At 34.0% G+C, this 23,741-nt stretch overlaps 1 protein-coding gene across 2 annotated transcripts in view; it reads left to right on the top strand.

The window, feature by feature from the left end:
• Nucleotides 1-23,741, top strand: part of IL6ST (interleukin 6 signal transducer) — a 43,452-nt gene continuing 19,711 nt past the window's right edge. The window contains exons 1-7 of one of the 2 annotated variants that reach the window (XM_015589846.2): nucleotides 1-127; nucleotides 10,041-10,127; nucleotides 14,168-14,246; nucleotides 18,202-18,297; nucleotides 19,373-19,493; nucleotides 22,666-22,832; nucleotides 23,367-23,521. In XM_015589846.2, coding sequence (XP_015445332.1) covers nucleotides 14,183-14,246; nucleotides 18,202-18,297; nucleotides 19,373-19,493; nucleotides 22,666-22,832; nucleotides 23,367-23,521 — 603 coding nt within the window. In that variant the 5' untranslated portion in view covers nucleotides 1-127; nucleotides 10,041-10,127; nucleotides 14,168-14,182. Of the gene's footprint in view, nucleotides 128-10,040; nucleotides 10,128-14,167; nucleotides 14,247-18,201; nucleotides 18,508-19,372; nucleotides 19,494-22,665; nucleotides 22,833-23,366; nucleotides 23,522-23,741 lie in introns of both variants that reach the window. The other variant, XM_006912469.3, reaches the window with a different exon arrangement.

Here is a 23,741-nt window from a genome sequence, read left to right as displayed (position 1 = left end):
GGCGGGGGACGCCCCCGCGCAGCTGAGCGGTCGGTCGCGGTTGACCAGCCGACCGGCCCGATAGGACCTGGCGCCGAGGGAGACGTGAGCTGTGGAGACGCGGAGGAGCGAGGCGCCGCGGCCTGAGGTGAGGAGGGACCGTGGCCGAGAAAAAGGCCGCGTTGCGGGAGGGTGAGGCTTGGTCAGGGCGGGCGTGCCGTGGGACCTGGCACTCGTGGAGGCCGCCCTTCTCCGTGAGAGGGGCGTCCTGACTTGTAAGCCCCAGCCTGGAAATCCCCACATTCCTTCTCCCTAGTCCCACACCTCCGAATTTGATTTCCTCAACTTTGTCACCTAGCTTTCTCAACGCTAACCACAAGCCCTACCTTCAACACACCACACACACACACACACGCACTCTCCTTCCCTCAATCTTCCTTTTGAAGCCCCCGCCCCCAAATTTACTTCTGGATTATACCCCAGTTTGGTTACCGAATCCCCACTTTTTTCTTCCCAATCCCCTTTCCATTTCCCCTTAAATGACACTAACTGGGCACTTAACTCTTCATTTTCTACCCAGAGGTTAATTTCTCTTCCCCCAAAACCATCTTTTCATCCTTAAATTTAACGTTTCAATACTGCTGAAAGTTCACCATACTTATAGAAACATTCTTAATGTCTCTTCTTTTTTTGCTGTCTTATATGCATCGGTCCTAATGAATCCCACATGCCGCTGTATCCTAAAGGCACCAAAGTCCAAGTTTTTTAAATTTAACCCCCTCCTCTAATATTAAAGGTTTTTCCAAGCAACAAGGTTCTGTTTTGCAGAGATGAACAGCATTTTATTCATAAACCTAAACTGAAAACATATCACAGATTAAAAATTAGACTTGCTATTTTTGTTCTTTTTTTTTCCCTTCAGAAGGAAACTCATTTCGGTTTAATGCTTTAAGGTAATTATTAGAATGCTAGGATGAATATTCTAAAAGATTGGCGTATTTGGTTTAGTCAGTGCTGTAAACGCTTTAAACTGATTGCCGACTTCGAGTTGGAACTACTCTTAATTTGAAATTACTGACTCAGATCATCATCTGGGCTGTTCGCCATTATTTCGATTTCTTAAATTCATGTTTATTCCTATTTGGAAGGGTTTTGGAACTATAAGATGGAATACTACGTTTATAGAACCAACTTGGATATTTAAATTGTGCTTTCCAGGTGTTTCTTTTGGAGGATAATTTTGAACACTTGTTTTTAATCACAAGTGGAAGAAAACAATTACAGGATAGAGAAAGTGTAAGAAAAGTAGGATAAAGTTTGTAATGGAATTTTTCCTTCAAGTCTGCATTGATAAAAACATACTTGTTTAATTTTCTCATAGGTAATTTAGAATATTATAAATACTGCTGCTAGCTACTTTAATGCATTTTCTTATGCAATGAAAAGTGTGTTCGGTCTTCTCATTTTTATTTATAAATTGCAGTGTTTTCAATTTATTTAAAAATTTTCTCAAGGGCATTTGCTGTTCAGTTTAATATGAAGGTGAATGCCAGTTATTATATACCTGTGAAGTAAAGTTAAGATACCTACCTATTCTAGAGAAGAAAACTGAGGCTCATTGTCCCTGTGAAACCTAGATCCGTGAAACCCAAACCCTATACTCATATTTTGTCATGCTGACACATTTCTCATAGAGGATGCACTACTACAGTTTGGTTTGGGAGCTGGTGGTCTCTTCATAACTCCTCTACAGGGAGAATTTTTTCCCCTAGAAAAGCTGTTTCAGAGTCTCTCATTTAAATGGGAGTCAGAATTCGGTGACTCTAATTAATACATTTGCAGCTTGGCTCCTAGAAAAGCATGGAATGTTTTCACAACCTTCTCCATTTCTTTGATTGCAAAGGCAGTTTGATCAGAATTGAAGTTTTTACTGACCTTTATTTCACAAAACAAATAATAAGCACTTACTGCTGGTTATAGAAATTCACAAAGATGCATGAGATGTCATCAGAACCTTCAAAGAGTTTACGGAAAATTGGGTTGACAAATGTGAAAATTACAAAAATAAAAGACAGTTTTAATTAAATGCAGAGTGATGCAGAAGATACTATAGATATTTAAATTAGGGAGTGATCATTTAAGCTTTGAAATAATCAAAAGATTTACCAGAGATCTGCCTTGAAAACCTGGGTAAGATTTGGATGAAGGGAGCCATTCCAAATAGAAGTCTATGGGAGTAGGGCTAGAAATAATCACAGTATATTAATTATAATAGCCGATACGTATGTAATGCTTGTTTTGTGCCAGTCACTGTACTGAGTATTTATGCCAGTATTTGTGCCAGTCACTATACTGAGTATTAAATGAATGTATTAATTCATTTAATCCTCATAACCTTATGGGGTAGATGTTGTTATCCTCCTTTTACAAAGAGGGAAACCAAGGCACCGATAGGTTAACTTGCCAGTGCCACATAGCTAATGGTAGATCCAAAATTCATACCTAGGTAGCCTGGCTTCAGACTCAGTTCTTAACCATGATACATAATATACTGCCTCTTTATTTAGTATTCTTGAGTGACAGTGACTAGAATAATATCGCCATACTAGAAGGTCTTAAAAAACCCACTCTTAATTGTCCATAATGAACCTCGAAATATGTTAGTCTGAGGATATCAAGACACATAAACAAGTAATTACAGTACAGCTTTATGAATCCTATTAGCGAACTATGTACATTGGGAGCAAAGATGTTTGTAATAGTGGGAGGAAATTCCACAGAGAAGATGATGTTTCATGTGAGTTATAAACAGTGCAAAGCCGAGTCCAGGAAAAGATTCTAGAAGCAGGGAATAGCAGTTTGTAGAAGCACAAATTCTGAAATACCAAAGTGTGTTAGAGAAAGTGTAGTAGTTTGCTGTGGCTTGAGCTTGGACTCAGTAAGGGTAGCTAGTAGAGAATGATCAAAGGTAATACCAAATCATGAATGGCATGGCGAGGTCAAGTAAAATGAGGAGCTTAAATATTCGCTTTGCATTTGGGAAACACAAAAATAATTTCCACATGATTGTAGTAGAAACCAGATTGCTTGCTACTTTGTCTAGAAGTATAGCAGTGGGGCAGCTTGAGGGAAAAGCCTGAGTAGAGGTTGGTTGGTTTGTTTGTTTATTTGTTTTTAGAATAAACTTTAAATATTGGAGTAGAGAAATTGGACAGGCACACTGAAGCCAGTTTTTTAGGTTCTTAAATAGCTAAAATGTTTGGCATTATTATTCACCCTTTAAAAAGCTTTTGAGGAAAAGAGTGACAAGTTTAAAGTAGTGTTTTAGAGATTCACCCACCAATAATTATTTGGAGGGAGAAAAGACTAGAAGTAGGAAGGCAGTTTTAAAATTGAAGTGATCAGTGCCTGAATTAGATTGGTCATAATAGAGGGTAAAAAAGAAGAGACAAAAGGGAAAGATATGATTATGAAAGAGACTGTGTAACATTTGTAACTGAGAAAAGCTAGATTGTAATGGATAGGTAAAAGACAACATAGACCCTATTGATTTAGGCAATTCAAGAAGAATGGATGTGTTTAGATGGAGGGAAAAAGTACTGTGATTTTTAAAAGTGCATTTTTATGTATATATATGCATGTCCTTGAGCATGTGTATACATGTGTATTTTTAGACCTGTTAAATTTTTGTCAGAGGCAGAATATTCAAGACAATGATATCACTGGAATTACAAGAAAGGTCCCTGCCAGAATTCTTGAAATTATTTTGTTTGAAGGTAATAGCTGAAGTCTTATGTCTTCACAGATGTTGGTATTTTAAAATAATAGTAGATGCCAAATACTTTTGGGTTTGTTTATAGCCAGGAAATAAAACCTAGCAGAGAATTCAGTAAAGGAGACAGTAAAGTAGATAGATAAAGGAAAGAATCCAGTCACATGATACAGTCACATAGAAACTAGGAGAGCTCAGAAATTCAAGAAGCAGAAATGGTCAACAATGGGAAGTGCTTCAGAAACAACAATGGGAAATGATATTATCACAATGGCTACAATTTCTGTGACAGTATCACAGGTGTTTCTGTATGTCTAGTATATCTTACTGAGATTTAATGAGAATTAAGTTAGCTAATTGATCGTGAATAAGAGCTACATCTGTTGAAATGTGGTTACAGTATAGATTATTGCTATTAGGTAGATCGGTTTAATCATTACTTCTAAATAGTTTATTTCATGTTGGTCTTCTGCACAATTTGCTTTTGTTTGCATGTCTGTTGTATGTATTCCCCACCTCCTAACCCAAAGTAAACTCATCCAAGCTGTGTTTCAGTTAGCACAGCTCTGGTTTGTACACTAACATGCTATGCTCTGGGATTTTGCCATTAGTAATCTTTACTTGATAGAGTCAAAGATGATGTGTAGCTCATGTGTATGCTGTTTTCTCTGTCTAGAAAACCTTTACTCCTGTTTCATGACTGGGCTTTCCTAGACCTTGTCGAAATTAAGTATTCTCTTTGTTCCAGTAACACTGTGCATATTCTTCCTCTCTAAACTTTGAACTTAAGGGCAAGAACTATAGTATTTGTAATGTTTATTTCTTAAGCTATGATGAGAACATGGATAGCCATCACATTACTCTTTAAACCTTTTATATGCCTAAAACAGTCAACGATAATTTGTAAAAGGCCTTCTTTTAGTTCTTAGGTCATAAGCTTACTCTGTATTTTCTTCTAATACTCTTACAATTTTGCTTTTGCATTTAGATCCTTAGTCAGGAGTGTACCTATCTGTGATCAAATAGGGCTCTTTATTTTTTTGCTCATGAAGTCAGTTGTAGCAATACTATTTATTGAATAATACTTTATTTTCCCAGTGATATCAGATCCATTTTTAACAATCACATAATAAATTCTTAAATATACTTGGATCTGTGTTGGGGAGGAAGAAACTTTTCGCTACCCGCCAGGTTCTTTGAGCTGGCCTAACAGTCAAATCTGTATGAGACAAATTAACAAGAGAAAAGAACTGAATTTAATTACATATGTACACATTAGAACCCATATATACGAGTCAAAAATCCCACATAAATGGCAGATTAAAGACAGAAAGGGAAAATGAGATATATATAACATTCTGAGCTAGGATCATCTTGGGGCTTCAGAGAGGAGAAAGATCATTGCAGGACTATAAGAAGTGCAGATGGTCATCAATTAGAAGTTTGTCTTGCCCTATAGATAGGCCATAAAAATTATTTTGGGTGATAACTCTTATTATGGGCAAGGCCCCAAACTTACATGTTTTAAGGGAGAGGTAAAAGTTTATCATGACACCATACGGTATTGATTGCATTCAGCTCAAAATAATTCACATTCCGCAGTGGCACATTTTTGGGGAGGCCTGTTCTGAACCCCTACATCTGTTTCTGGACTTTTTGTTTTATACTGTTTTGTTTGATGTCAATGCCATATTTGAATTATTATAACTTTATAGTATGTCCTAATAGTACAGCAGGTATTCTATTTTTTTAAATTGGTTTTTGGCTATTCTGTTATTTTATATAAAATTTTAAGTTGGTTTGTGAAGTTCTATAATAAACCACTTTTCAATTTGGATTAAAGTTGTATTGCATTAATACATTAACTCGTGAAGAACTGATGTCCCTGCTATATATAGGTAGGTAGGTAGGTAGATAGATATTCATTCCATGACATTTAGGTCTTACAAATGAACCTTTTAGTAAGGTTTTATAGTTTTCTTCATAAACTTCTTGCATAGTTTTGATTAGATTTTTTCTAGATATATTATAGTTTTTGATGCTACTGTGAATAGGATTTTTCCTCTTACATTTTACTGGTTACCACTGATGTATGGGAGAGCTGTATTTTTTGATGATCTTTTGTTCAACTATTATGTTAAACTCTCAGTTATCCTAATAGTTTGGCATTTAATTATCATTCTTTTTCTTGATCAATGATCATATCATCTACAATTTTTTGTTTTTTCATTATATCTTATATTTTTAGTTAAGCACCTAGAAGTGTATCGAATAAGTGATGATTCCTAGCATCTCTTTTGAATCCTGACTTCAATAGGAATGTTTCTAACTTTTATCTTTAAGTACAATGTTTAGTATAGGTTTGTGATAAAGTGCTGTGGCAGCAACAGCTGCACTGATAACAGCTATTACCATTTATTGAGTATGTACTATGAGCCAGATAGATTCTAAATACTTGGTGTTGACTTATTTAATCTTCACAAAAGTCCTAGGTAGTATGTAGGTAGGTGTTGGTGTTATCCTCAGTTTTACACATTAAGAGATTGAAAGTTAGAGATATTGAAAACTTACCTAAGATCTTTTACAGAAAATAGAGAAGCTGGGATTTGAACACAGGCAGTCTGATTTCAGAGTCCTCTTCTTTGTTTAGACTTCATCAAGATAGGGATGGTCTCTTTCAGTCTTAGTTTTCAGACATTTTGTTGTTATTTTTAGATTTTAAGTGAACAATTGTTGAATATTGCCAGATGCTGTTCAAGCACCTATTGGAATGATTGTGTGTGTACTGTTCTTCTTTATTAATAAATGTAGTAGGTAATGTTACTATCTTTTCTCATGTCGAACCATACTTGTATTTTCAGGCTAAATTCTTGTTAGTATTCATGGGTTAGTTTTGTTTTGTTTTCAAATACATTGCTAGAATAAATTTGCAAATACTTTAGGCTTTTTCACACCAGTATTTATAATAGCTTGACGATAGTTTTATGGTGTAATACTTCTTTGATTTGGTGTCCAACTGACTGCAATTTGTACTTCTGGCCAAAATGATGTAACAGGGATAAGATTAACCATCCTACCCAAAACAACCATAAAACAAAAAAATACATGAAACCGTGATAACTAAGATACTGTACACTAGATGGTGAAAGGCAGTGATCTTGAGAGATGGGAAACAAACGAGGTGAACCTAATGACTGCACTAGCCTACTACCTTTAGAGAGTTTCCAGACCATAGCACAGATAGGGGAATCCAGGCTAAGCCCATTGGACGCTCTGAGTTGAAGAGATGGTCAGGGACACCAAAGTGTCTAGAATTCACAGAACAATTACAGGTATCCCCTGCTTTTCGAAAGTCTGCTTTATGCCACTTTGCTCTTATGGAAGACCTGCATTAGTACCTGTTTTCGCTAGCTGAAGGAAATCCAAGGAGGATTTTTGCTTTTCGAAGAAAGGCAAAAGCGAAAATAGTGTTCAGGGTTTGTTTTGCGATGAGCCATCAGAGAGGCAGCACACACCCTAGGCAGCAAGAATGGCACTGCCATGCTCCTTCTGGAACTGTACTCAGATCAAGCACCACAGCTTTGAACTGTGTCTCTGTGAATATCTCTTCTTTATCTCTATTTTGTGTACCCGTTAGCAAGATGTGTCCTCTGGTAATTGCTTTTTTTACTTTATGCCATTTGGGCTTACAAAAGATTTCATAGGAATGCTTTACTTTCGAATAGTCGGGGAAACCTGTCCTGGAGAACTCTTGAAAGTTTCAGAGGTCTCCTTAACTATGCAGTTGACCAGTGCATGCATGTGAAGAAACTACTGAAGGCCTGGGAAAGAACTTCCTGAAGGGATTAGAGGTATCAGTTCTTTTGGTGCTTCCACAGGGTCAGGAATGGTACCTGTCCTCATCAGGCACATTGGGAATCATCTCGATTCATGAGACATTGGACAGAGTACACAGAAGAGTCTTAGTAAGAGGGAATGATTTGCCCTAGAATAAGCACTGTTTCAGTCCCACCCAGTGTATCTTAAAAGCAAGATCCGAAAGGATCAAACTGTTTGCAAATAACTTTAACTGTGTCTTAGAACAAAGTTCAAGAGTATAGGAATACAAAAATATCCGACACCCAACAAATTAAAATCCAATGTTTCACATCCAATCAAAAATGACCAGGCATGCAAAGAGAATGACGTTACAATGTATAATGAGAAAAATCAATCAAAACTAACCCAGAGCTAACACAGATGTTAGAATTCCCAGACAAAGACATTAAAACAGTTGTTGTAGCTTTGTTTTGTGTAGTCAAAAAGTTATATAGAGTTATAGGAGATATGAAAAAGACCCACACTGAACTTCTAAGAGATGAGAAATATGTGAGATGACAAATACACTAGCTAGGATTAATGGCAGATTAAACATTGCAGAGGAAAAGATTAGTAAACTTAAAGATATAGCAGTAGAAATTATCATGAATAAAACAGACGGGAAAAAAACGAACCGAGTATCAGTGATCTCTGGGACTATTTGAAGCATCTTGATATACATGTTTTTAGAAATAAGGAGAGGCAGAGACAGAAATGTATTTAAAGAAATAATGGCCAGAATTTTTTCAGATTTGATAAACACTATAAACCAATAGATCCAGGTAGCTCAACAAACTCAAAGCCTAAGAAACATGAAAATTATACCAAGGTGCATCACAGAAATAGGATGCATACTAGATTTAGTCTGTGGACCATAGTTTGCCAGCCTCTGTTCTAAAATACTATTTAATTTACTTATGTTGCTTTATTGTCTGTTATGTGTTGAATTGTGTCCCCTCAAAAGAAATGTTGAGGTCATAACCATCCAGTACCTCAGAATGTTACCCTAAATGGAAATAGGGCTTTTGCAAATGTAATTGAGATGTTTAGTTCCTTGCTATATTCCTAGCATCTGAAATCATACCCAGCATTTAACATATTTGTTGAATTAATAAATCCAACAACTAGTGAGCAGATACATAATATATTGGTGAATAATATACTGTAATTTAACCAGTCCCAGCTTTTTGCATGGACATAAGCTTTCATTTCTCTTAGGAAAATACTTAGGAGTGGAATAGCTAAGTATATGGTATGTTTAGCTGTATTCTTCTATGGTGATGTATCTTTTCAAATATTTTGCTCACTTTTTAAAAATTAATTTATTTTAATTAGGTTCAGGTATACCTCACTTTTTAATTGAGTTTGTTTTCTCGTGTTTTGAAAGTTTAAAAAATACATTTTGGATATAAAGTCTTTATTAGAAAGTTAAATTTTAAGTATTTTTTCCCAGTCTGTGGCTTGTCTTTTTATTCTCTTACCAATGGTTTTTAAAGAGCAGAACCTTTCATTTTAATGAAGTTTAGTATATCAATTAGTGTTGTATCTAAGAAATCTTTGCCTAATCCAGATTCTCAAAGGTTTTCTCCTATGTTTTCTAGGTAGAAGTTTTAGGTTTTACATTTAGGTCTATGACTTATTTCAAATTAATTCTTTTAAATAAAGTTTTATTAGAACTCAGCCATGCACATTTCTTTACATATTGTCTGTGGCTGCTTTAGCACTCCAATAACGGAGTTGACTAGTTGCAAAAGACTTTAAGGCCCACAAAGTCTAAATTATTTATCATTTAAGAAACATACAAGAAACGTTTGCCAACCCATTTTAGAAGATAGTAAATGCTCTTGAGGAAAATAAAACAGGAAAGGGAAGACCTGTATGAGATTAAGTAAAGGCTACAAGGAATTAATCTTTATGTATTGACTTTACAGTTTGAAGTTATCTTGTTACATTTCAAAGAGGAACCACCACTACTTATGCTGGAATTTAACCTATTGAGCAAATCTTAAAATGAATTTTTACACCTATGTGCATAAAATAGTTTGGCAGTTGAAGAGTTAGTAGCCTTAACTTACTGTTCCTGTTAGTAGAAGACAAAAGGTATGGTCCCCTTAAGAGATTTGCTTTAACTGCTTTTGTCAAATTCAACAAAAGGTCCTTTCACATTTCTGTGACATTACATGGACATCAAGGAAATTCAGATTAGGCATGGAGGAGTGGATGTTTCCAGGTGTGTATTAAAACAACGATAGGATGTTTGAATACTCATACAAATGTTTATGGGATTGTTTTCTACTGAAGTTCAGAATATATCTAAAATAGGGTTCTTTCTGAAGACCTGAAAGCCTAATAGCAGGCAGAGATTTAAGAAGTACACATATAATAAGTATCATCAAAGCCAGCTTTCTAAACAAGGCTCTTCTCTTTACAGTGGACCCAATGAAAAGAGCATGACATTTGGAGGTGGAAGACTTGGTTTCAAATTCCTGCTCCTTCACTTAATAATTTTGTGATTTGGGTAAGTAACTTATCCTATCTGAATTTTTGTTTTTCTTTTGTAATTGATTCCTGCCATTCCAAACCCATAGAATGTACAATATAGTGTCAGTGTAGGTTCATCCTTGGTAAAATGTATCATTCTAGTGAGTGATGTTGATAATGGGGGAGGCCATGCATGTGTGTGAGCACAGGATATGAGGGAAATCTCTACCTTCCTCAATTTTGTTATGAGCCTAAAATTGCTCTAAAAAAACCCTTTAAAATAATAAAATAATCCCCCCCATTCACCTGCTTCTCTAGGATATTAGGAGAATCAAGTGAAATAATTTATATGAAAGCATTTTGTGGAATATAAAATAGTATAAGTGAATTCATAATTAGTACGAATGGAATAGAACAGAATTGCATAATTTTAAAAAACAATATGTAGGCACAACTGACTTTTTGCACATTTATTCATAGTAACACTACTGTATATGACATGATGTAAAAGATAACTATATTAAAAATTTCCCCACCCTGATCTCAGCTCAGCTTGTTCAGTAATCATTTTGCCTTCTACTTGGCAATTGTAGTTCATCTACTGTTCTACAATTGTCGTAGTAATATAACTATAGTAAAAAGTTTATACTGACATTCTTCCTCACATGCAATGTAAATCTGAATGTATTATTTGTGCTTTTTCATCATGTCCTTGGGTCAAATTTAAAAATAAACTCAAAAATCACAATCCATAGCTAATAAAAATATTTATAAAAGGCAAAACTATTAAATATTTATCGATTATAACTCCACTGCTTTTTTCCCATTTGAGAAAATCTATGGGAATGAAAGTGAATGAGAGTAAACAACTATAGATTTAATCTTGAATTTATTCTAATTTTTAAGTAAATCATTCACAAATTTCATTACTTTAACATTAATAGTAGTGAATTACTTATGATGCATCTTATAGCTTCTCTCAACACATTACAGAGACAGTCTAGACAGTTCATTATCAAATAATTTTGTTACAGAATGACTTACATGATTAGGGAGTACAAAAAGTCAAGTTAATATTTATTTATTTATATTTAATAAAGAATACTGTGTTCCAAATGTACTATGTAGCCTTCATCAGGAAGCTAATAGTTTTATTTGGGAGAGAAAGTTTACACATTATTTTTAAATTTAAATTATTTTTTGACTAAGCACTAAAGTCATATGGCACAACATTGGAAAAGTGCAAAGAATATACACTAGAGAGTCTCCCTGGTGTCTCAAACACCCAATGGGATCCAATATTTGAACTTTTATCCTTCTAGAGAGATTTTATGCATATATAAGAAATTAGCATGGGTTTTGTTATCATTTTTTATTTTGATTTTGCCCATAAATGATGAATATACTGTTCTGTACCGTAATAATGTATTTTAGATATCTTTAAGTATCTGTACATACAGAGCTTCCTATTTTTTTATTGCTACATGTCTTCTGTGTTTGGATATGCCATAATTTAATTAGTCCCCTATTCATGAACATTTAGGTTGTTTCAACCTTTTACTATTAAAAACTGCTATATTGAATAATCTTGTACATGTGTTGTTTTGCTCATGTCTATGGATAATATACTAGCAATAGCATTAGAATCAAATGTATGTATATTTTAATTTTGATCGATAGTGTTAAACTGGCCATACACGTTGCCCGGGTAGGTTTTTGTTTATAATTGAGGTCTAATTTACAAACCATAAAATTCACAGTTTTAATTGTACAATTCGTTGGGAACGTTATGCCAGTTTACACAATAACGTGCAGTGTATGAGAATGCCTTTAAGTCATAGTCTCCCAGCCTCTGTTGATAACTTTAGTTTTTATGTTTTTGCCAATAGTAGAGGTGAGAATGATATCAAGATAGTTTTTGTTTGTTTCTTTACTATTTTTACTAAGAACTTATGTACAAGTCAAAAGTGTACAGCTCAGTGAATTTTTGCCATCATCCAGGTCAAGATACAGAACATGTGCAGCATCCCAGAATGCTCCCTTTGTCCCCCCGCCCACCAAAAAAAAAGATAACCACTATTTTGACCTCTCTCACCACAGATTGTTTGCCTGATTTTTGAACTTCATGTAAAGGGAGTCTTGTAGAGTTTACTTTTTGTGTGTCTGGTTTCTTCTGTATTATATGTGAGATTCAATGATGTTGTTGTGTGTGCCTATAATTCTTTTTCATTTCTGTGATTCAATTACTTGAATATACCAAAATTTATCTGTTCTACTGTTTATGGATTTTTGGTTGCTTCTACTTTTCAGTGATTATGAATAAAAATTTTCTGAACATTCTAGTACATGTCCTGTGGAGGAGTTAAGCACTCGTGTCTTTTAGCTATATACCTTGTCTGGGTAGGTTTTGTTTGTTTTTAATATCTAATTTATAAACAATAAAATTTACTAATTTTTAGGATACGATTTGTTACAGTTCCCTATAGATCTGCATTTCGCATGTCTTATGAGCAAAAGCCCCAATTGCCTTTTTTCTAGACAATCTTTTCAAGGATGTTGGAAGATAGAAATGGTGTCTCTCCATAGAGCAAAAGACAGGTTTGCTTACAGCCTTGGAAATTAGAGATAATGTCTCCCTCCAGAGTAAAGGGTAGGCGTACTTACTGCCATTTGAAAATAATTGTGTTTCTTCCACTTCAGTAACGCAGCTCACTGTGGGTACAGGTGTTACCCAGCTCTCTTCACAACACTGTGTGGGAATTTGGGTTCAGGCACCTGACACAAGAAAATGCTGATACTACTCTGACTATTGCTCCTGATATGAGTAATAAAGTCCTTTGTCTCTGACTCAGGAGTCTCATGTCTTCTGCCAGTATCCATGAAACTGGCAGACTTAACTAACTTGTTTCTTGCAAATAGGGTAAACTCTCAAAGCCAACACAGTTCTTGCCACAATTCAGTGAATTTTGATAAATATAGAGACTTGTTGCCACTGCAGTCAGATCATAGAACATTTCAATCACCCTCAAAAGTTCCTTTTTGACCCTTTACTTTTATTATCCTTCCCCACCTCTGCCAACTCTTGTTTTTCTTTCTATCACCATAGTTTTGCCATTTGTTGAATTTCCTATCAACAGAATTTTATAGTATATATCCTTTTGTGTCTGGCTCCTTTCATTCAGCATATGCTTTTGAGATTTATTCATGCTGTTGCATCTATCACTAGGTTATTCCCTTTTGTTGATGAGTGGTGCTTAATTGTTTGGGTAATTGTTTATCCATTCACCAGTTGATGGACATTTGGGTTGTTTTCAGTTTGGGACTATTATGAATGAAGCTGGTGTGAACATTTGATTATAGGTTTTCGTGTGGATGTATATTTTTACTTCTTTTGGGTACATGCTTAGGAACGGAAATGCCGAGTCTTATGAGGTGCTTTTAACTTTGTAAAGAACTGCGGAATTATTTTCCAGAGTGTCTGTATCACCTTGTATTCCTATCTGGGTAGTTTTAATTTGCATCTTTTGTTATGAGTGAGGTTGAAAGTATTTCATATGTTTGAATTATTTGTATTTCATTTTCTGTAAGTTGCCTATTCAACTCATCTTACCTGTTTTTCTACTGGGTGTTGGAGTTTTTTAGTTATTTATAGGCATTCTTCATATATCGGGATATTTTTGTTCATACTATGAATTAACACACTTTTTTTTTCCATTTTGTCAAGTGACATATGAGGTTGTTTATGATGGGTTTTGCCATGCAGAAATTTGTCTCTCTGAAGTTCTCAATCTCAAGAGTATTTACTAACAGTGTAAGACTTCACATACAAACAGATTGTTCTTTTAATTCACCTTAAAGTATAAATTGTTTTCCAGCAACATTTTATGTAGTCACAACTTCAGTGGGAATAAAGAGAAATATTCTAAAGACTTAAATTTGTTTTCTACATTCTCATAAGAATTTTACCACCTTTTAGAAAACAGCTATACAATGGAAACAAAAGAGCTTTAGGAATTGTCTTAACTTATGTGTAATAAGAGAAAATATTTAAAATAATATTACATGTGTCTTTTACAGAAATATATATGCAAGATGTTGACATTGCAAACTTGGACAGTGCAAGCCTTGTTAATTTTTCTCACCACTGAATCTTTAGGTAAGGTTCATGAGATACCCTACTTCTCAACCCTACAAATTAGGTTTATTGTATTGATATAATTATATAATTAAATTATGCTTAATCATTATATAATTATGATTATATATTCATAGCATCGTTATTAAGGGAATACTGTCTTAAAAATGATTTTAAGAAATAAAAATGCTCTCGATAAATTATAATTTGCATAATTTGAGTCAAAGGGTCACTCAGTAATCCTACATGCTGTTTAGCTATACTCACAATAATTTTAAGGTTGGGAAGGAGAAAATATATATATATTTTTAATAAAGAAACAGAAAATCTTTTAACTTTTAGCATTTTACTCCTTAATGGCCAAAGGTATCACTGAGCAGCAGTATGATTGTGATACCAGAATAAAGAGGTCACCTAGAGTTGGTACTGCTCAAGCTGATCCATAGCCTGAGGCCTGTCTGAAGATTGATTATTACTGGTCCACTACGAGATAAGTATAGAAATTAAGAATGTTTAGCAAGTCTTATAACAATTTGACATAGCCGTCATGTTCAAACATGTAATCAGTGGACTTGTCTCATGGAACTTAGTATAAAACAAAGGAAGTCTGTGAAAATTTGGGAAAACAAACTGATCCTTTACCACAAACAGTTTGAGAAGCACTGCTCTGAATCAACCACTCTCCCAATCAAGGAATGCAGCAGCTTTTTGAACACTTTAAGGGATACAAAGTTTATGTTAAAAATCTTTCTCATTTAGAAAGTCTTTCCTTTTCTTTCCTTTCCTTTTCTTTTCCTTTCTTCCTTCCTTCTTTCTTATTATTTATGCCTAAAGCACTTGGTCTTCTTAGATGGTCTCCCATCCAAGTACTAACTAGGCCCAACCCTGCTTCGCTTCCAAGGTCAGACATTGGGCTTGTTCAGGGTGGCATGGCCATAGACCTTGGACTGTGGCTCCACTGGGGTGCGAACCCAGGACCTTCTGCATGTAAAGCAGATGTGATAACTACTACACTATGGAACCACGTCCTCTTTCCTTTTCTTGAACTCAAATTTTCCTCATAAATTTTTTCTATTAATCCTAGTCTAGAGTAGACACACTTTCTCTTCCCACTGTTAAATTCTTCAAGTATTGAAGGACTACTTTCATGTGTTTCTAAGCCCTCTCTTCCCTAAACTAAACTTACCTAGTTGTGATAATCATTCTTTATAGCACTTGGCTTCCAACCCTCTGCAACTTCCAGCCCTGAGCATACTGATTACCCTCCTGAGTCTCCTCTTGGTTGCCCATATCACATTTAAAATATAGTATTTTACCACCTCTCCCACTTACCAGCTGTAAGACTTTGGCCAGTCACTTAGTATTTGCTTCAGTTTCCTGATCTATAAAATGGGGATAGAATGGTCCCTATTTCCTAGGGTTGTTAATGAGGATTAAATGAGTTGATAGAAGGCATTTGGACAGTTCCTGGCCCACAGTAAGCATTATAAAAACAATCATAATTATATATTATTGTAATTGGAATAAAACACACTTAAAAAAAAAATAATATAATGCCAGAACTAGACATGATCTGAGTATAGTGATATTATTATTTTGATCTGAACATCATTTTTATTAAAGCAACATAGCTGTTTGCCAGCTAAGATATACTATAGTTTCATGTTAAGCTACTAGTCAGTGAAAATTCTCAGGTCGTTTTCACATGAATTACTTTTAAGCCATTTCTACTTCACTCTACATTGATTTCTTATCAACCTAAATAGGAGATATTACCTTCTTTTGCAAAGTTCATTTTATTAATTTTAGCCTATTGGTCTAATCTTTCAACATAGTTTTGAATCCTAACATCATCCTATGTTGGCAGTCCTTCATAGTCTTGTCCTTTGCTAATTTGATAAGTATGTATCTCTTTTTTTTTTCCTAAGTCGTTGATTACAATGTTGAAAATAACAGGACTACGTTATCTGTTGCTACCTCACAAATTACTCCAAAACTCTATGGCTTAAAATGACAATAATTATTGTTTCTCATGGTTTATGTGGGTCAGGAATATAGATAGGCACAACCAGATTGGTTCATCTTTGCTCTATGATTTCTGGGGCCTCAGCTGGAATAGTCAAAGATTGAGGGCTGGAATCATCTAAAGGCTCATTCACTTATACTTCTGGGTTGGTGCTGGCTGTAGGATGAGGGCTTTGCCAGGGCTGTTGGCCAGAATACCACACATGGTCTCTCCATGTGGCCTTGGCTTCCTTACAACATGTGGCTGAGTTTCAAGAGCGTATGTCCCAAGAGAAAAAGAGAGCTAGTCAGAAGTTTTTAATCATTTTAATGATCTAGCCTTAGAAGTCATATAGTACACTTCATTGGCTGAGGCAGACAAAAGTAGCCACACAGATCTGAGGGCCCCATTTCTTTGTGGAAGGTGTAGCAGTCACATTGTAAGAAGAGCACGTAGGATGGGATAAACAATTAGGTGTGACCATCTTTGGAAAATACAGTCTACCCAAAGGACTGAGGACAGGCACTTCTGCATACACAAGACCTCCCACTCTTTTTTTGCAGTCAATATTTTACTTATATATATATATCTCATCAATTAAAGATTTATTAGTTCAAACATATGTCTGTTTTTATAGATCAAAAACAGCCAGATATCAGTGCGGCTAGATTACTTGTCTCTGGAGAATAGTAATAATGATAGGCTACCATTTATTGGAGGCCTATTGAATACCAGGCATCATAGTAGGTGCTTTACATAAGTAATTTCTAATCTCACAAAAACTCTTTAAGATAACTACTATTAACTTTATTTTCCAAGTGAGGAAAAACTCAGATAAGGCAGGTTACCACTCAAGTACCCATTAGCAAGTGGGATTCACTAGGAAGAGCTAGCTGCCTTAAAATTCTAGACAGTGAGGCTAGAGAAAGAGAATAGAATTATGCTAACTAGTTGGGAATTTAACTTGATGGGAATAGGTAGCCATTAAGTAATTTAAAATAGGGAACTGGCATTATCATTTGTGAAGAGTAACTCTAGCAGCAGTATGTAGGATAAACTGGAAGGACATCATACTGTGGTATAATATGGTTGCTTGAGCTTTAGCAGTCAACCTAGGGTTGGTAAGAAGAGGCTGACACACTAATTAAGAGTATAGAACCAACAAGACTCAGTGCAATATTGTTAAGTTGGAGGTTGGAGGAGGCTAATTAGAGATAATGAAGGGGGGGCTGTGATGCATATAATTTTAGACATGTTCATTTTAAAGTACCGTCAGAATATCTCACAGAATATGTCTTGTAAGCTATTGAAAACAAAATTGGAGCTAGGAATAGGGGTTTAGATGTCATTAACATGGAGTAGGTGATAGTTAAAGCATATAGTTTTATTTTTTATGCAATCTGATCTTTATAATATGGGATTTGATCTCATACACATATTATTAAAATTAATGTATTTGGCTATCTTATTCTTTTCTGTTTTTTAATTGCCCCCTTGCTATTTTTTTTGTTGTCTGAATTTTGATAGATGAACAATATATGCTATTCCTTTATGCCCCCACCTGCACCCTCAGCTGCATTTAGGACTAGAGCGGAGCAGAGACTACCACTGCCTCTTTTCTGGAAGGTTTAATTTACACCCTCCAGAATGGAGGAACAGAATTGGTGGTGGAACAAGTATGGATCATGCTGCAGGCATTCTGTGTTTCCTAAAGCAAAATTAGAATATTATAGAAAGGGGTGAAGCTTGCCTAGGTTTTTTTTTTTTAATCCAACTTCATCTCCCTCATAATTTGTATAATTTCTTTACAAATATTAGCATTAAATTCTGACTATATTAATTTTCACTGTGTTCTTTTTCTGTGTCTTTAGAGATATTTTAGTGAAGATTGAGGAATTGCATAGATTCAAAATATTTTGTACCAGAAAAATTCAGTCCATTTTTATATTTTCTATTACTGTTCCTTTTCAGGTGAACTTCTAGATCCATGTGGTTATATCATCCCTGAATCTCCAGTTGTACAACTTGGTTCTAATTTCACTGCAGTTTGTGTGCTAAAGGAAAAATGTATGGATTATTTTCATGTAAATGCTGATTACATTTTCTGGAAAACAAACCATGTCACTGTTCCTCATGAACAATATACTGTCATAAACAGAACAGCATCTAGTGTCACTTTTACAGATATATCTTTATTAAATATTCAACTCACGTGCAATATTCGTATATTTGGACAGATTGATCAGAACGTTTATGGAATCAGAATAATTTCAGGCTGTAAGTTTTTTTTTGTCTTATTTCAGACTCTGATGACTGTTGAGTTATATTTTTAATGTGTTGGTCTTTATGAAATGAACTAATTTGTCAACTCCGACTTTCGGACATATTTATTTTTAAAAAATAAGGTTAGGAGTGGAACTACAGTTTCATTACTAATATGCAGAAAAAGAGTAACTCAAGTTTTATATCTTTCCTGAAATCCAAGCATCTGTCAGTTTTCTAGGAAAATCCTTTGACATGAGACCCCCCAAATAAAGTATTGTTGAAGTCAGTGAATTTATTCATAGTAACTTTTAACACCCCTTAATTGCTGCGAAAATGCTCATTAAGAAGGCGAATAAATAAATATTGGAGAAAGTCTCTCTTCTATGTCAAAAGAAATAAGTAAACAGTATTATCCAAGAGTGGATCATCAAATATGTGGATCAGCCAAAACTAATTTTACCGTTCGCTTTTCCATCAGAGTTTGGGAAGGCAATAGGAAGAGAAATATAAATGAATCATTTTTGCTTCTATTTAGTTGCTTCTTACTAACATGCAAATATTACTGTTTAAAATATACTTAATGGAGAAATCAGTATATTATTATCCAGTTATAAATGAAAGTTCATTTTACGTAGAAAATTAATTTGGAACATACTAGTTAATGACAATTATGATAGAAAATATATTACTGTCTGAAAAGAATTTCACATTTAAATAAAAAAAATTATTTAGGTACCAGTCTTTCATTATGTTCATAGTTTTTGCTTGGGTTTCTTTTGTCTATTTAGATTTTAAATGTCTCGTGTAGTATATAGATTGTATATTAATTACTTGTGGTTTTGAAGCTTTTTGAAAATTGCTAGTTTTTCCCTTTTAGTGCCTCCAGAAAAACCTAAAAATTTGAGTTGCATTGTGAATGAAGGAAAGAGAATGATGTGTCAGTGGGATCCTGGAAGGGAAACATACCTGGAAACAAACTTCACTTTAAAATCTGAATGGCAAGTTATTTTAACTTTGTTGTATGTTGAATTTATTAAGTTAGTCATTTGTGCTGGAATTTTTATTTTGTCAAGTAGTAATATTAAGTGCAAATTTTTAATATTTTATTTAACCTTTTATTTTAGAACATCTGAAACATATAAAAGTAGAAAGAATAGTATAATAAATCCCCATGTACCCATCATCCAGCTTCAATAATGATCAGCACATGACCAGTCTTATTTTATATATACCGCACCCCAGATTGTCTGAACATAAATCTCAGATATCATATCATCTCATCCATAAATATTTGAATACATATCTCTAAAAGATTAGGACCCTTTTTAAAAAGACATAACAACATACCTTATTAAACCCAGATATAATCGAAAATACTTTAACATGGCCACATTTTCAGTTAGTATTCAAATTTCTCCAGTTGTCTCATAAATATATGTATTTTTACATTTATTCAAATCAAGATCTAAGTAATCTCCATATATTGCAGATTGATATGTCTTGTAAGTCTCTCTTAACCATAGGTTCCTCCACCTGTTTCTCTTTTTTTTTGCAATTCAGTTCAAATAATAGTTATTCATTGTTTAACATTCCTCTTTTTTTATTTTCTAAAAATTGCTATTAGATCTAGACACTTGATCAAATTTGGCTTTGATTTATTTTTTAAAAAATAATAAGAATGATGTGTACTTCCATCAGGGACCACCACATAATGTTTGATTGTTCCTGTATTTTTGATACTAAGATTGAGCAATGGTTTCAGGTTTCATCAGCCTGATCCATTCATTATAAAATTCCCCATTAGTTTTTTCAAACACAAAAATTAAAAGAATTTTACAGTGAAAGCTTATACATACCCATCAACTAGTTCTACAGTTAACATTTTACTATATTTGCTTTATCACGTATCTATCTACCTATGCATCCTTCTCTCCATCTATTAATCCATCTTTTTTATGCACTGTAGAGTGGGTTGCAGACATTAGTATACTTTACCCTTAAATACTTCAGCATATATGTATATACACATCATTAATGAGGTGTAATGAACTAGATGTTTACAGGCATTTTTTTAAGTTAAATTTACATATATCTTAAAATGTACTTAAATATCTTAAATGTATCATTTAATGAGTTTTGACTACTGTGTACACTTGTGTAACTCAAACTCTTGTCAAAATATAGAACATTACTAACACCCCAGAAAGTTTACCACATGCCCCTTCCTAGTTAATCCTAGCCACCACCCTGTCCTACTAGACAATTACTTGTCAGATTTTCTTTCCTATAGTTTTTTGCCCGTTTCAGAATGTCATATAAATCAGCTGTTCCCAACCTTTTTAGCACCAGGGACCAGTGCTCCTATGAGAATCTAATGCCTGCCGATCTGAGGTGAAGCTGAGGCGGTGATGCTAGCACTGGGCAGTGGCTGCAAATACAGATGAAGCTTCCCTGGCTTGCCCGCTGCTCACCTCCTGCTGTGCAACCTGGTTCCTAACAGGCTGCAGACTGGACCGGTTGGTACCAGTCCGCAGCCCTGAAGTTAGGGACCCCTGATATAAATAAATCAGGCAGTATGTACTGTTTTGTGAAAAGTTTTTATGATTCAGCAGAATATTTAGAGATTTAACCATGTTGCTTTCAAATAGTTTTTGACTTAAAGGTTCGAACAGTCATCAGTGATTATTTTTTGAGGTACAAAATAGTAGTATTCTTGTTTTTAACCGAAAATACTTAAAATTTCCTCTCATCAACAATTGGTTCCCTGAGGTACAATTCATATAAGAGAAGCAAAATGGTGTTAGTATTTCCTTTTATTAACCATTTTTATAATGCGTTGGTTTCCTAGTATCTTCCAAAGGTAGATAATGAGGAGTTTTCCCCTCCTTGTGAATTCATATTTAAAAGTATTAGATGTGTTTCAATCCATTCTGGTAATAATTCTTGATACTTAAATTGTCCCATCTTTGGTTAGCGGGAACTTATTCAGATTGGCTCATCCTTTTAACATAGCTTCATTAGTCTTTGATAATCAGCTTCCTTCGTCTGCTATGACATGATTTTCTGGTTCATCTTAATATATTTCTTGCCCCAGACCTAAAATTAATCACTACTTTATAGTAGCCATGGTTCTATTCCGTATGAAATGCTGTTTAGAGACTACAGTTTGGGTGATAGGGCAACTTGTTGCTACTGGGTTGTCATTGTTTTTAGGCCTTTTCAGTGGAATACTAAACAGAATTTTTAGATTGTTTTTCTTTCACTAAAAATATAGTTAAATTACTGTATTAAAGATACTTAAAATAGTTCCTTTCTACGTATATACCACCAATTCAGTACAAGAGTTCCTATGTTTCATCATCTACTTTTTGGAATTTTCCTAAAAATGTAAACTAGTTAATTCAAAAAGTCAGATTTATAAAACAAGATATATTCACAGAAGTTTCAGTTCCCTGTCTCCTATACCTTATTTCCTCCCTCCCCCTAGAGGTTACTTGTTTTGGTTTTGATTTATCCTTTTTATTTTAAAAAATAATGTGTGTATATATATTCTTATTTTATGCATAATTTAATTTATAACATGTATATACATAATTTATGCATAATATATAAGTAAATATAGTAATAACACTTAAAACTTTCTATAGTGATAGAAATCAGAAAGTGGTTGCCTGGGTTTGACTGAAAAGAGACTGAAGGAATTTTGTGGGCTGATGGAAATTCTTATCGCTATCCTCCTATCTCGTCCGAGCATATAGTGCTTAGAAAAAGCGTACTGTGCTTAAAGAAAGACATTGCTAGTACATTAAGGAATCTATTTCAGAAAAGTAAAGAAATGGTAAATAGATCAAAAACAGGCCACAGGAAATAGATAATTTTTGGAGACATGCCAGTGGGAATAGAGCATAATATTCTAAATGTAATATTTTTGGAATAAAATTTGAAAATTTTGTGTTTAAGATATAGGTCAAACTCATTTTTAAAGAAAAACGGGTTCATTTTTAAGGAATTTTGTTTTTAGTGTTCAACAATTTATTTCAAACTTATTGGAATTAACTTTATTTTAAGCAGTAATAATCTGGGTCTCATCAAACTCTTTTCAAGTAATCTTTTTCACTAATTTATTCAAATCTATTTTTAATAACTGATTTCTTCCATTTTTGTATTTAGGGCAACAGAGAAGTTTGCTGATTGTAAAACAAAACGTGACACCCCTGCCTCATGCACTGTTGATTATTCTCCTGTGTATTTTGTCAACATTGAAGTCTGGGTAGAAGCAGAGAATGCCCTTGGGAAGGTTACATCAGATCATATCAATTTTGATCCTGTAGATAAAGGTAGTTCTAAACCTGAATTTGAGAATTTATTAAAATACGCAGTAGTTTATAAAGTAGTTTTTAGATTTTAATTAATGTAGAAACAAGCATTTATTATCTTAGTGATTTTTATACATTCATTTTATCAACATTAAAAATAATTTGGAAAAAGAAAAATATCCGTAATACAACCACACTGTTATTTTCACTTTGAATGTTATCTTCTCGTATTTGTCCAGGTATCATTTTACAGGATTATAATCATAGTATACATGTTCCATTTTGTTCTTTTTTAAAAACTGAATATATTATAAATATTTATCTTTTGATAGCCGAACTAGAAAAGGTTAACAAATGTAATAAACTGACAAGGAAAACAAAAGATTTTTAAGAAACTTTTTCTTTCCGTTATAAGAGTATGGCATAGCATTGTTTTCAGAGAAATTAGTTCATTTAGTGAAAATAAATGAATATTGTGAAATTAAGAAAATATAAAGAGTATATTTGAGTTTGTATAAGAAGTTGATAAACATTAGGATTTATTTTATTCTTCAGTGAAGCCCAATCCACCACGTAATTTATCAGTCAGCAACTCAGAGGAACTGTCTAGTATCTTAAAATTGACATGGATCAACTCAAGTATTATGGGTTATATAAGACTGAAATATAACATTCAGTATAGGACCAAAGATGCTTCAACTTGGAGTCAGGTAAATCGAAAAGTTACTGTTTATTCAAATAGTCTTTCTTGTAACCTTCTAACCTAAAAGTCACAATCATTTTCTGAATGTCTTAAGTGAAATATTTTGCTTGACACCTCTTCTAGATCTGTATTTCAAGCAAGGGCAAACAGGAAGACATCCAGATGGAAAATATAGATTTGCTAAATACAGTAGCTTTTAAGTAAAATATGGAAGTGATGGGAGGTGA

This window comes from Pteropus alecto, unplaced genomic scaffold (assembly GCF_000325575.1).
Source record: "Pteropus alecto unplaced genomic scaffold, ASM32557v1 scaffold73, whole genome shotgun sequence".
NCBI classification, from domain to species: domain Eukaryota; kingdom Metazoa; phylum Chordata; class Mammalia; order Chiroptera; family Pteropodidae; genus Pteropus; species Pteropus alecto.
This window is presented reverse-complemented; position numbering and strand designations above follow the sequence as displayed.